The following is a 15,794-nucleotide window of genomic DNA, read 5'->3' as shown; positions in this document are numbered from 1 at the left end:
TTGATTCGATGAATTAACTTATCTAAATGAGTCTTGTCAAAGTGCAATATAACTTTTTGTGTGAACTGCTTTGCTTCCTATCATAATGTGTAAATTTTATTTTGGTTTCTAAAACATATCGCATGTATCCAGTGTCCTATTCATAGGACACTGGATACATGTGATACATCTTCCGTTTTCCTGCTTTCCGGCTGACTACAATATGATTGTCTTCAAATCTAACGTAAATAAGTTCTTGATGAGCCGTTCCATATAAGTTAACAAATTTACCGAATTTTCATTACTAATGATTACTATATTGTCCAATTTCTACTGTACACTCTTTAACCCTTATCCTTGAGTGGCCTCTTGGCCTTGATAATGTGGTGATGCCTGTGTAAAAAAAAAAAAAGGGACAGTTGATCTTTCCTTTTAATTTGTGTATTTTAACCAATTTTTAGTCATTACATAAAATTTCAACTCAATAGTAAAAAATTTAGACACCCTTGGGCTTGTTGCATTATTAATCAAGTATTGAAATGCAATATGATCGAATAAATTCAAATTTAAATTCCTCTTTAATAAATAATTATAAATTTTAATTCATCAGAATGCATTTCCCTTTCTTCATAAACAAGTTAATCTTAATTCTTTTGTTAATGATTGAAAAAAAAAAAAAGCAAAAAGAGAATGAATTACTTTGTGACTTGGAAATTTGAAAGGAATTTGAGAGCATTTAAACTATCTTTAAAATTCTTAGTAAATCTTCATTGATTAATAGTTATAACATTTGGGGGCTATTTCTATCCATAAACATTCAAATAATATAAGAAAATTAGTTATAGGTCTCCCGACAAAAGGAGGGTGGACCTGTAAATTCACCCACGTCTGTCCGCACTTTTCTCAGTAACTATGCCTTGGAATTTTTTAAAATTTTGCACAAACATTAAACATATGAGTAAAAAAGTAAAAGAACAGATTTTCCAGGAAAACTCCGGTTGACCCCTAGGGGGAGGGGGTGCCTTTCAGGTTAAAATGGCTAAAATTGACACTTTTATGCTTATTAGAAAAAAAAAAAAAAAAAAAAAAAAAATATTGATGCCTTGGATTTTATAAAACTTTCTGAAAAGTTGTAATTAACTGATTTCTATATAATTTTGTTTGTCTATACTTCATGATAACTCTTGAGTGTGCCCCAGGGACTCTTTTAGGGCTAATAAAAACACTCTATTTTTGGGACTATTTTACCATATTTGTCCAAAATTTTCTGTGTATGTCTCTTTAGCAGTTTTGCATGATGCTGAACTCAAATTTAAATATGGAGAGGTGGGGGGGGGCACTTAGTCATTTCTTTTTTTTTTTTTTTTTGCATAGTGCAGAACTCAAATTTACATATGTTAAGGCCTAAAACTGCACCGTTTGTTCATTTTCATCAGGATTTGACATCCCCTGGGGACTTTTGGGGGCTAAATGAGGGGTGGGGGCAATGCTGAACATAGTCTTTTTTTTTTTTTTTTTTTATTATTATTATGCCTCATTCACTGTGCACATGGGGGGAAGCATGTATGCTTCACTCGTAGTTTTTTTATAACAGGTTTTTATTTTTTTTTTTTTAATTGACAATTTAACATAATGTAACAATACTAATATAATAAAAGCCACCAGAATGCATTTTGGTTTATCATAAACCAATTAATCTCCAGTTAAGAGTTCATGTTCAACACTTGGGTAATTCAACTGATTTTCTTCTTCCAGATGGTAATGAAGCTGCTTATTCTGCCCTAGAACAAGGGCGACAGGCTGCTGAGAACTGCACATCTTCAAAATTGGACGATCCCCTCATGAAGTCTTCATGTTTACATAGGTGGCCTTATCTGCAAGGTAAGTCTTGTACTTGACTAACAAGTTCTTTTTTTCTTTTTCTTTTTTCTTTTTCTTTTTCTTTCTCTTTTTTCTTTCTCTTTTTTCTTTTTCTTTTTTCCTTTTTCTTTTTCTTTCTTTTTCTTTCTTTTTCTTTTTTTTTCTTTCTTTTTTTCTTTTTCTTTTTTTTTTCTTTTTTTCTTTTTCTTTTTTCTTTTTCTTTTTTCTTTTTTTTTCTTTTATTCTTTTTTATTTTCTTTTTTTCTTTTTTCTTTTTTTTCTTTTTCTTTTTTTCTTTTTCTTTTTTTCTTTTTCTCTTTTTCTTTTTTCTTTCTTTTTCTTTTTTGTAGACATGGAAGACAGGGTATATCTTGAATAAGTTGTCAGCCTCATAATTTTTCCTTCTTTTAATTTTGTCCTTTAGTCCTTATTTTCCATAAGCAATGTTTCTCGGTCTGAATCCATCTAACACATTGTTTTTGACCTGGAAGTGCTGACTATTGACAAAATCCCACCCCTTCATTCTAGAGGTCCCTGAAGATTTTCTACTTTGGAATTCCCTCTCTGTTCCCCTGATCATATTAACATGCAGAAATTTAAATGTAATGTAAGTAAGCATCTTGCTACCCAACCCCCTAACCAGGTCATCCTGGTACTACCAGATCAGGCTGTCTGAAGATATTGGCTTCCTGAGATGAAATGCACTTAACATTGATGCTTCTTATTTTTTTACTTCCTTTTGCAAAGCTTATGTTCTGCAAAACCAACACACCACCTTTGCCCCTTTTCCTTCTCCCCATTTTCCCTTTTTTTTTTTCTATCTCCCCCACTTCCGTACTGGTTTCCTAATTTAAAATGTACCAAACATTAATACTGTAACCCTTTTCCCTCTCCCGTTGCAAAACTCCATGTTCTGCAGGGCAGGAAACAAAAACAATAAAATCCACTATAAAACAACCAAAGCAAACACTACAAACTAGCGATTGAAGATACAAAGAGCTTGAAGAATAAAAACCTTCTACAAAATAACTGGATGAAACATGATTACTATTTCGAAAATAACTGGAATCGTCATTAAATAACCTGAAAAGGGTTGATATGCCACAAAACAAATCAATTAAACCAGATAGTCCCCTTTATAAATTTGGCTCCTATCACAGTAACCCATGATGCTTTATTAGTAATGCACTTTGTGTTGAACGTAAATAATTTTTAACATTTGTCAAATACAAGTTTTACCATGTTTGTATTTCTCTTTCATTTTTGCCAGGTGCCAACCGAATACCTCTAAATTCGCAGGATGTTCTGCGATTATTGAAATCCTTACAGCCTTTATTATCGGATGCTATACAGAAGAAACGTACAATGCGGTTATGGGAGCACACCTACAAATTGTCAGGTCCCCTCAGTTGGAAGGACTTCCATCAATTGGCCGGTCGAGGTTTGTAGTTCCCAAAATATTTATTTTTCTTGCTCATTACCACAGAGTTAATCTAATATAAAAATAAGTATTTACATTTGATATGAAAATATCTTTTATAGTAATTAGTTGAATGAAGCATAATTTAGTATGTTATATATAAAAAATAATGGTCTGCATGATCTGTCCTACGAAGAGCAGCTGGATCTTCCATTTCTGGTGTTCCGTCAAATGAGAGGGGATGCCATTCAAGTCTTCGAATGCGTGGACTGTCTCAGGATGTTTCCTTTGAAAACAAGATTGTAGGATCTATGGATATTCCTTGTGTTTAGATAAGCAGTGACATCGGAAGAAGGCAGCTGGGTCTATTCGAGCACACTTCTTCTCCCAGCGTGTGGTGAACGTGTGGAACCAGCTGCCGGAAGAAGTGCTATCTGCAGAATCACTCAATATCTTCAAAGCCAAAGTAGACAAACGTTGGAGGAATCATTCGCTTTGCTTTGATTACAAATCTAGAAATGATGTGTATTGAGATTGTAATCTCGGGGGTATAGGCTTGTGACCCTTCTCACCATATATTGTATTGTTATATTGTATAAAATATTAACTTTTGGTTCTTCGTTAAGCAAAGGTCGAAAATCAAAATATTGAATTTCAAATGCCACAAATGGTATCTGCTGAATTGTCATGTCACAGTAATGAACATATCCAAAAATTATGAAAAACGATAAGGTAGAAAATTAATTATTAATGAAAAGTTTTCAAAGATGATTAGGGAAAAATTGTGATGTTGCAGTAATGAACATATCCAAAAACTTACAAAAAAAAACGATAAGGTGGGAAATTAATCATTAGTGAAAATTGAGTTTTACGAAAAAAAAAAAAAAAAAATGCTTAATTATAAGGTATATTCCACTCTATTCTGGAATGTAAAAAAACGTTTATAGTATTTTCAAAGATGCGAAATTAAATTTTGCCAATATTAAACCCAATAATTAAATGTTTCTCTATTTTTACAGGAACTGAAGAAAATTCTGAACCTCAACCGATTCCTTCATTTCTCGTTGGTTATGATAAAGATTGGTTGTCTGTATCACCATATGATCTTCCTTATTGGGTAAGATGACATTACAACATGAAGTTTGCTCTCTCTCTCTCTCTCTTTCTATTTGTCCCTGTCTTTTCTGTCTCAGTCTCTCTCTTTCTCTTTGTACCTCTTTCCTTCATCTATCTCTCTTTGAAGAACCTTGTTGGTCATCACTTTTATTGAGCTTTCAACTCTCGTATACCATTATTTTATGAAATACCTCACTAATAGCATAACATATCCTTAACAATATAACAACAGCCCCCTCATTTGTATTAATCTTTGACTATCTAATTTTTTAAATTATAAATTAGATTGCCGTATTATTAATTTTTTTTTTTTTTTTTTTTTTTTTTTTTTTTTTTTTTAATTCCTGTCCGTAAAATCTTTTTAAAAATTTTTTGCTTCTCTTGAGGAGGTTCACTTAGCAGTTACCCTTCCATTATTGATAAAATATCTAAAATAAAAAATCTTCTAATATGGAGAAGGTGGGTGGATGGGGGGGTCAAAAGTAATACTTTCTATTTTTTATTCCACCCGAATGGATCAGAGAGAACTGCAAATTACATTGACTGAACTTATGCAGTCATGAAAGTTTCATTTCTCTGTTGTAGATATTGATAGTGTAAGACTTCAGGAAAGCAACCCCCCTGTTATGGGCGTACGTCAGAAGCAGAGATGCGTCATTGAATTCCTGGCAAAAGTGTACTGAGAATAGTGGTGACTATGTAGAAAAATAAATTTTGGAGCAGAAAAGGTCGCTTGTTTTAATGTTACCACTCCCGTTTTCATAACTCTTCTTTGGATTAAAAAAAAAAAACCCAGAGACTTTACTTTTGGAACAGCCCTCGTATAAACTTTAATAAACACTGGTTAAAAAAGAAATCTATTTAAAATATCTCGTCCTCATAATTTTTTGTAATTGTAAAGAAACTTTATGAACATCTTGTATACACACACGTGCGTGCATGCACGTTTTGAACATAAAAAGTATTGAGAGAAATATTACATTTTTTTCAAGAAAAATGGTGATGCCGTTTTCTCTTCCCTGCTACATCTTTCCCACAGAAAAGACGTTGCAAGCCTGTCTCTGCTCTATAGTTATTTTCATAGCAAGTACTCATCTGAACTCCAATCTGTAGTCCCCCCGCTTGCCAAAGAAAAAACAAAAAAACACTCAAACTGGCTACAATCACTATCAACAATTTCCCACATTCTGTGTCTAAATTCAAACACAGATTCTATGAACAAAGCTTCTTTCCTAAAACTGCTTACCCGTGAAACATTGTTTCACTGGCCTGCTTCCTATCCAACTACAATATCGTAGGCTTCAAGTCCACTGTAAACAAGTTCTTGCTGAGCTGTCTCCTTGAATAATAAAAATTCTACCTAATCTACACCATATATATATATATATATATATATATATATATATATATATATATATAGAGAGAGAGAGAGAGAAATAAAAAGGAAACAAACCGTATTATGTGTTCATCAACGTTTCATCTTTATTTCGAGACTTCCTCTGGAAATAAAGACGAAACATTGAACACATAATATGCTTTGTTCCTTTTTATTTCTCTATTTTGTCGGAATACTATTTCCATTATTTTCATAAATAGGATACTGTGTGTGTTATTTATTTTGTGTGTCACGTTTATATCCGAGTGACTGTCGTTTAATTGTTATGGACTTCTTCTCATAAATAATTTTACCAAGAATTCTTAATAAGTTTTGGTTTCGGTTTCAATTATAGCTAAAGGAACTCAAGTTATGTATAGATTTCTTCACAAGTTTCGGTTTAAGCTGATGCACCCAAGTCATATGGATATATTTTTTAATTTTGAAATCGCAACTTTATAATATATAAAAATCGATAGAACATTAATTCTATAATAATATATACAAAATCTGCAAGAATTAAAATATATTTAAACATACTTTATGACCGGGCTACGCTGGGCTTCCCTGCTGGCTTAGGTAAATACTTTTGCAGTTTTAACAAAAAAAAAGCTACAATAATATCAGAGCGTCTCCATTCACGGTGAACATCTACAGAATGACAACATCAATATAGTACATTTACACAGGTCCTGCTAATTAATGATTATTACACTACCACCTTACATTCATTAACCCTTATCCTCAAGTGGCCTTCAGGTCTTGATAAGTGGTGACTTTCTTGAATTAAAAAAAAAAATGCTAAGAATTCTAACAAATTTGCAATATTTTTTTCTATCACAATGAATTCTTTACATCACCTTCATTGTTTACCAGATTTTTTTTAGTAACATTTTTACATGTGATTGAATAGAAAACAAATGTATTGCCCAGTGCATGCATGCATGCACGCACTAGCGAGGATCCAAAGTATTTTAATGTGGGATCTTTGTTTGAGGATACTGTAATGACTCTATTCGGCACAGTTGTTGCTTCATAGTAGGACCAGGCTCATTCACCCAAATCAGTCCCTCCCCATCCATAGTTTTGGTTCCATATTGTAATTAAATCTCCAAGACCTTCCAAGGTTGGAGTTGGTTCATTTGCATGATGGGTGGTAAAGCATTTGCTATCTTTTAATTAATAGGAATCATGGTCTGCAGAGAATTCTCTTGGTTTTGAGTATGTGGAATCATTGAATTCTGCATGCCTGAAATGCAATGCTTTATAAGAAACTAGCGGCGACGACCCTTCGCAAATCATAGATATTATGATCTAAGAGTATATAAATCATAGATATTATGATCTAGGAGTATATAAATCATAGATATTATGATCTAGGAGTATATAAATCATAGATATTATGATCTAGGAGTATATAAATCATAGATATTATGATCTAGGAGTATATAAATCATAGATATTATGATCTAGGAGTATATAAATCATAGATATTATGATCTAGGAGTATATAAATCATAGATATTATGATCTAGGAGTATATAAATCATAGATATTATGATCTAAGAGTATATAAATCATAGATATTATGATCTAGGAGTATATAAATCATAGATATTATGATCTAGGAGTATATAAAAAGTTCTAAAGAACAGTAAGCCTATCCCGCTCCGAGATGAAACGCACCTAACATTGATGCTCTTTGTTTTTCTACAGGGTGGTCAAAAAGTCAGGTAACATGTTAAAGGTAGAAAAAACAATATGATCCATTATAATCTCTATTTGTTAAATATTATTTGTTTAAATATTTGAGTGTAATATATAAACTACCCCTCCTGATTTCTGGCTTTGGGGCTATGTAAAGGATAGCGTTTATGGCAAGAAGCCTGATACAATAGCATCTTTAAAGTTATTTATTGAAGAGGAGATTGCGCGGATATCAGCTGACATGATTACACGTGTTACACAATCAGTGGTTAATCGCTTCCAGCGATTGATAGAGAGAAATAGACGACAATTAACAAAATAAACATATTTCATGTTTGTTTCATTTTATATTTCAATGTATGGTACTTAAATATACGTGCATTGCTAATATCGTTTTTCTTTAAAATGTTACCTGACTTTTTGACCACCCTGTAGTTCCTTTTTGGCAAAACTTAATTATGTTCTGCAAAACCAAAAACAAAAACAACTCCCCTTTTCCTTCTTCCCGTTTCCCTTTTCTCTTTCTATCTCCCATACTTCCTGACTTTTTCCTAACTTAAAATGTACCCAACATTAATACTGTAACCCTTTTCCCTCTCCCATTGCGAAACTCATTCATGTTCTGCAAGACAAGAAACAAAAACGATAAAATCCACTATAAAACAATCAAACCAAACACTGCAAAATAGCGATTGAAGATATAAAAAGCTTGAAGAATAAAACCCTTCTACAAAATAACTGGATGCAACATGAATACTGTTTCCAAATTAACTGGATTTGGCATTAAATAACCTGAAAAGGGTTGATATGTCGTAAAACAACCAAACCAAACCAAACTCTTCTCTGGGATAAACTGTCATGCACATTGTTTTTCTCTTTCCTAGGATAAACTTATGGAAAAACTCTAGTTAAAAAAAAAAAAATAGGAGGCTTTACTTTTGGAATAACCTTTTACTATTTTTTGTATTTAATCTCTGATTCCTTGCTCTTTATTCCTAAATAGGTCTTTCTTTTCCAATGAACTGAAACTTCTAATATTCTTGTATACACACGTTTTTCTTGAAAAATCCTAACATTTCTCTCAATACACTTTATGTTCAAAATACACATGCACGTGCGTGTATACACCCAAGTCTGGCTGCCTTGTGCCAGATAGTGATTGAATTCACGACCTTCTCATTGTTTAATACATCCCACACCTTTTACCTTTTTCCTCTCAACATTTTCAATTGACCTTTCCTTATCAACTGTTATATATTCAGTAGTGATCAGTATATTCATTGATATATCTTATTTTATTTATTTGTGGACTGTTATCCTCATAGTTGTTGTTATCTCGCAACGTTTTGACAAACTAATCCTCTGGCCTTCTTCAGGTGGTTAACCGTGACAGGATAGGAATGCTGAGGCTCTTAACTGTATCCGCAGTAATTACTGCCTTCCATAGTTGTTGTCTTACTACGTCTTGGCCAACTAATCCTCTGGCCTACTTTTGGATCGGATTGATACCGCTATCTTCAGACAATGCTCACCTGGAACCATGGAGACTCAACATCTCTATCCACTGCGCAACTATGAAGATGAGGATATTAATCTGCAAATAAATAAATAAATTACTCTTCTCAAAGGATTCCAATTAAAAAAAATATATATATAGTAATTTATAAAATATATATGGCGATTAAGCTACACTGAATATTCCGCGTTTCATCCACTCTAGGACTCTTCAGGCTTATGCGCGAATTCTGTGGTTGTTTATCGTTTTTATATGCTCCTCTTCTGTTGAGATTTGAGCACGGTGGATACTAGAAAGCTGATTGGCTAACTAAAATCTAAATAGAAGAGGAGCATATAAAAACGATAAACAACCACAGAATTCGCGCATAAGCCTGAGGAATCTTAGAGTGGATGAAACGCTGAATATTCAGTGTAGCTTAATCGCCATATATATTTTATAAATTACTAACTAGCTCTACCTACGTATTGAGCATTTTTGAAGTAAATACTTAAAGTTTATGCATAAATCTATACTTTCGTATATTAATTTTATGTGAGTAAATTAAGTAGTTTACTAATATATATATATATATATAAGTAATGAAATCAAAGGGATTTATAACTACAATAAATTGCGGTTTTACTTAATACCATAACTAGCAAATTCTAGCATTGTTACAAATATAATTTGCTGATTTCTTTGTCTGCTGATGAGAAGAATAACAAGAATAGCATTCTTTGAAACCCCGCAGAGTAAGGACTTTGTAAATTGTTTTTTGGAGTATTAAGTCGAACAATAAATTTTGATTGTAAAGTTCAACTTACAGTTTTAATATTCTTTCTCATACATATATCTTTGTCTTCTCTGGGGTAAACTGTCATGTACATTATATTGTTTTTTCTCTTTCCTAGGATAAACTTTTGCTCGAACCCTACGGAAAAGCTCGAGACGTTGCCTACGTGGTAATGTGCCCAGACAATGAGTACATTTACAGGCATGTAAAGTTTTTCTTCAAAGAATTGAGTACCGTGTATGAACTGTGTCGGCTGGGTCGGCACAGCCCAATTACCAAAGTGCTCAGGGACGGTATTCTCAAAGTGGGCAAAGTGGCTTCCCAAAAATATGCGGAAGAGTCCATCGAGGGTTGGTTTAACTACATAGGTAAGTTTTAAAAACACACTTTTTTCTACCTACATAAACATGTTTACATTTTAATGTGTATGGAAGCAGCTTATCCTACCTTGACAGCGTTCAAAATAGACTTTGTAGCCTAGTGGGGAATGCTCTTTTCTCTTCCCTGCAACCTCTTTTCACAGAAGAGATGTTGCGAGTTTGTCTCTACTTTATCGTTATTTCCATGGCAAGTGCTCATCTAAGCTCCAATCTATAGCCTCCACCGCAGCCTGATTTTCACAAAAAACACGTCTAGTTGAAACCACTATCAATAATTTCCCCTGCTCTTTATCTGTGCCTAAACCTAAACGTAGGTTCCATGAACAAAGCTTCTTTCTTAGAACTGCACACCTGTGGAACTCTGTTCTGTTTTCCTGCTTTCCAGCTGACTACAATATAGTCATCTTCAAGTCCAACGTGAACAAGTTATTGACGAGCCGTTCCCCTTAAGTAATCCAATTTACCAAATTTCCACTACTATTTTCCCATTGACTACCCTTATCATCGAATGGCCTCAGGGCCTTGATAAGTGGTGTCTCTTTTGTAAAAAAAAAAATAAATAAATAAATAAAATATTTATTCTCTCTTTATTATTGTTACAGTTGTGACTAGATCAGGTTGTCTGAAGATATTGGTTTCTTGATTTAAAATGCACCAACTATTGATGTTATTGGTTTTGTTTCTTTTCCCTTTTGTAAAACATAATTATATTCTGCAAAGCTAAAAAAAAAAAAAAAAAAAAAAATAATTTCCTCTACAAAACAAGCAAACCAAAACGCCATGAATAAATATCTGTGGATATGAAGACTTGAAGCAGAAAAAAGAAAAGAAATTTTCTAAAATTACTGGATTCAATATTAAATAATCCAATAAAAAAGGGTTTATATGTCCTAAAAAAACAAAAAAAAAAACCAAAAAAAAAAAAAAAAAAAAACCTCATGAATAAATATTTGGAGAAAGAAAGAACTTGAAGTGTAACTTTTACCATAAATGTAAATTTGTAATTAATTAACCCAAAAAGGGTGTTTATGCTATAAAACAAACCAAGTACTGTTACGCATCCATTTGTGTGGCCACACTTTGTCATTCCCCAACCGACCGGATTCAGAAGGTAATAGTGCCGGCCTCGTTACTGAAATGTTGCGAGAGGAAGTGAAGTCTTGTCTCAGGATGATCAAAGTTGATCGGCACATCTTCGGAATTTTATAAAGGAATCATGATTTACTGTGGTCTGCTGTGGAGTCAGCTAAAACATGAACGGACTGCTTTGACTTGCGATGCTTCAAATTCAGTTAGAGCCGTCAGAGTAAATGCTGTGCCTGATCCATATCCATCCATGCAGTTTACACATCGTTCAATATTATTCAAACGTGAATGCGCATTACACATCGGCACAGTATAAGATAGCTAGGAAACAGATCAAATGGCTGGTTACTTTTAATGCATCTAAAACCAAGCTTCTATCTTTACATCATCAACGTTCTGATCCCCATCTGGCATCAATTGAAATGAATGGCTCTCGTCTCCGGGAGGCCTCAAGTTTTGACAGGCTTCTGGGCTTGACCTTTACTCCTGATCTTAAGGTCTTGGATATGACCTTGAACTATATCCAATGGTGAAGGCCCCAGCTTGTGGGCTTTGGGAGTGTGGAGCCACCCTTTAATTGCCATTGCTCCCAGATCCACTCTGACCCAGAGTGATAGTACCTGTTAGGGTCCCAACTATGAGTTAAATAGAAATGGACTTGAAAACAACAAATATATTCTAATTAAATAATTTTTGGGTGATTGTTTTTTTTTTTTTTTGTTTTGTTTTTTTTCACTAACAATCTTCCACAGGCTCATTACTTAGTGAAAAATGCCTTTTCAACCTATTTGTTTTTAATAAAATGGGCAAAGTCAAATTATTTAAACAAAAAAAAAGGTTTAATGGAATGATATACTGTTTTTTTCTTGTTGTTTTTGATTTATATATATATATATATATATATATATATATATATATATATATATAGGAAGAAATTTATATTTATAAATATATGTTTATATGGACTTTTAAGATTGACTAAAATGTTTGCTAGATTCCAGTTTGCATTGCTATTGTCTTGATCTAACCATCAGAAACACTGATTTTTTTCCTTTGCAGGTGAATCTCCTGTAGCAGCCAAATTGAGGTTATATGCCAAAGTCTGCCGGTATCACTTAGGTGAGTAAATTACAAAAAAAAAATTATATATATATATCCTTCATTCCTATTTTAAAATAAAAACGAATATTCTTAACATGCATCCAATCAAACACCAAATATATTAGTCCCTTGTTTATACAATTCTCTTTAACCCAATCCTCTATCTGTAGAAGAGCCAAATACATCCTAAGGTGGAGTACTGTTGCCACATCTGGGGAGGAGCTGCTTCAGAGCAACCTTTTTTACCATAACAGGGTATGAAATTGCCTTCAAAATCTAATACGTAAGAGGCTTTTCTCCTCCCTGTTAACTCTTTCTCACAAAAAGAAACGTTGCAAATCTATCTCTTTGCTATCGGGATTTTTCACGGCAGGTGCTCGACTGAGCTCCCATCTGTTTCCCTCCCCCTCCTCTATCTGTAGAAGAGCCAAATGCAGCCTACGGTGGAGTACTGTTGCCACATCTGGCAGGAGCTGTTTCAGAGCACTCTTTTCTACCTTGACAGGGTACAAGACGAGCTTTGAAATGTGATAAGCAATGTTCTTTTCTTGTCGTTACAACTTTTCTCACACTTTTTGCACCTAACACTTTTTGTTTCTTGCTTCCTTTCGCAAAAACTTGATTATGTTCTGCAAAACCACCTTTTCCCCCTTTTCCTTCTCCCCATTTCCCTTTTTTTTTTCTATCTCCCCCACTTCCTGACTGGTTTCTTAACTTAAAATGTACCAAACATTAATACTGTAACCCTCTTCCCTCTCCCGTTGCAAAACTCCATTTTCTGCAGGGCAGGAAACAAAAACGATCAAATCTACTATAAAACAACCAAAGCAAACGCTATAAACTAGCGATTGACGATACAAAGAACTTGACGAATAAAAACCTTCTACAAAATAACTGGATGCAACATGAATACTATTTTCAATATAACTGGATTCGGTATTAAATAATCCGAATGGGGTTGATATGCCGTAAAACAAACAAACCAAACTCGGAAGCTTCTAGCAAGAAACGGCCAAGTCGCTAGAGATTTATGTATTCATGTGATATTTTTGTTACACTTTGTGTTGTTACATTTCAACAACTCTGACCCACATTTTGTCCGATACTTCATCGCAAAGAAAAGAAATAAAAATCCGACTCTGCTTTTTTTTAGCGCAAATGAAATGCATTTATTTGTGGTTCTTCTAACGATAACGCATTTTATTATCTTTCAAAAGTCTTCACACGTACGTGTTTTACAATGTTTTGTCATGTAATGTGCTTTTAAAAAGTCTCTCTCTGCCATCTCGCACTGGCGATAGCCAGCGCTTTCTCGCCCTCGTTTTCACACTTCCATCTTCCTTGGCACGCAACTTGCTTCTCTCCTTGACCACATGATGTATTTTTCTCTCCATTTCTTGTCACGCAAGCTCATATACACTTTCTAATTTGCATATCACTAAAACAGTATTTCACTAAGTCAACTATACTACAGCTGCTGCTGATTTTCTCGTAAACGCATCATACGCACTATTACACTTATTTCCCCCCCCCCCCTCTATTGATCTCAATTTTTAAAATTGACTTCCAAACCAACCTATCTCTGGCTAGGTCTTTATTTATCCCTCTTTCTCTCAAGTTTGTTCTTATCAACTTTCTTGTGTTTTTTTTTCTTGGCCTTCCCTGTCAACTGGTCTTACTACCTTGACTGTTCTACATCTACTAACCCCAAAACTATCATCCATTCTATGAACGTAGTCATTGTCATCAAAGTTTATTCTTCTACACACATCTTCTTATGGGCCATTCTTAGCCGTGTGTGTGACCAAAAATACTGCAAACTGGGAAAAGTAGTTCATATAACTCTCAAGGCCTTACAGGTATACTAGTTATAGGTGTGTATTTGACTTGTGTATGTCAAAACCTATCAGGTGACAATTTGAAATGTTTTGTACATTATGTTGAGGGTCAGAGGTGAAATAAGGTCAGTCACGTGTGTGACCTCGCACAGAATTAGATTTTTCATAATGAAAACTTACAAACTCTGCGAATTCTTAAAACTTAGAATATTTATAATTCTATCAGACATGCATTGTAGTTTTTTTAAATAGGAAATGAGCCATGTATAGTATAAATCTCCTAAAGCTATATTTTTATTATGTATTTATGCATTGATAGTATGGTCATGTGTGTGAACTTTGGTTTTCTTTTCAAAGAATGGCCCTTATACTGTTCAGATTAAATCTTCCTCTGGGGTCATCAGATCTAAGTGTATCTCCAAGACTAACATTACACAATCCATTGTATCAATTCTTTCTATGCAACACGTCTTCAACCTTCACTGGCCAGGATTTACTTCCATACTGTAGTAAGTCTCCAGTCATAATCGACCATGCCTAGTCTCGGCAGTGTGAAATGAGGGACATTCTGTTATCCACATAGCACGTCCTTTCCCCTCTCTTATGCCACTGATGGATCCAAAGCAACAGTAAGGCTGATACAGCTTTGCAGCAATGCCGTTGCAGGAGCTAGTAGAAAGGAGGAGTATGTAATGCCAAACTGGGTCCTCCCGTAGCAGATGTCTCCCTGATTCTACTTCCACCTTTTCTCGCTTATACAGCCCTATTTCAAATTTATAGCAGTGGGCTGACGTTAGTTGACTTTTTCATTTCTACCAAAACGATCATCAACAATGCTTTATTTTTTTTAATTTTTTAACATATTTCAAATTAATATGAAAATTATTGCACAATAAAAATGAAATTGAAACAAAAATCCTTTTTCTTTATTTTGAATTATTTAATTGCCACTACAAACGATTACAATGAAATTATCCCATTGACTACTGTACACTCAATAACCCTTATCCTCGAGTGGCCTCCTGGCCTTGATAAGTAGTAACCCCCCTCTGTTAAAAGAAAAAACTAATCAAGTAAAAATGCCAATTCTAACTTGATTAATAAATTTAAGAAGCTAATTTTTTCTTAGTATTTTCAAGTTAAATTCAATTTTTACGATATTTTTGTTTATTAAATTGTTAGTTAATTTGCTAGATTAGCTTGTTAAATCTAGTGATCAAGTAAAGAAATTAAATAGTTTGATTAAATAATTCGAAATAAGAAAAATAATCTTTTTGTTTTAATTCAATTATTTGTGCAATAATTTAAATCTGACGTTTCTGAATTCTTGAGATGAGGATTGGTTATATGTATTATTATTAATCGGACTACTGTTCTCATCTTGAGTGTGATTTTTACAACGTTTCGGTCGATATAACCTCCGACCTTCTTCAGGTGTATCTTGTCGAACTCTGGAATGAGGTTATATCGACCGAAACGTTGTGAAAATCACACTCAAGATGAGAACAGTAGTCCGATTAATAATAATACATAATTTATATCAGTTTGAAATATGTTAAACTTAAAAAAAAAAAAAAAACATTGTTAATGACCGTCTTGATAGAAAAAAAAAAAAAAAAAAACTCTGCTGCAAATTCAGAA

The 15,794-nt window shown here is 33.6% G+C and overlaps 1 protein-coding gene across 1 annotated transcript in view; it reads left to right on the top strand.

The window, feature by feature from the left end:
- The window catches only part of LOC145269490 (mediator of RNA polymerase II transcription subunit 13-like), a 292,786-nt gene that overhangs the window by 235,919 nt on the left and 41,073 nt on the right, over window positions 1-15,794 (top strand). Inside the window, exons 17-21 of the mRNA XM_080125217.1 lie at window positions 1,735-1,860; window positions 3,110-3,280; window positions 4,279-4,376; window positions 9,867-10,116; window positions 12,274-12,333. Of these exons, the coding sequence (XP_079981343.1) occupies window positions 1,735-1,860; window positions 3,110-3,280; window positions 4,279-4,376; window positions 9,867-10,116; window positions 12,274-12,333 (705 nt within the window). The remainder of the gene's footprint in view (window positions 1-1,734; window positions 1,861-3,109; window positions 3,281-4,278; window positions 4,377-9,866; window positions 10,117-12,273; window positions 12,334-15,794) is intronic.

This window comes from Euprymna scolopes, chromosome 45, assembly GCF_053919585.1.
Source record: "Euprymna scolopes isolate OS-2025 chromosome 45, ASM5391958v1, whole genome shotgun sequence".
In the NCBI taxonomy this organism is placed as follows: domain Eukaryota; kingdom Metazoa; phylum Mollusca; class Cephalopoda; order Sepiida; family Sepiolidae; genus Euprymna; species Euprymna scolopes.
The sequence above is the reverse complement of the archived record's forward strand: the minus strand, read 5'-3'. Positions and strand labels throughout refer to the sequence as shown.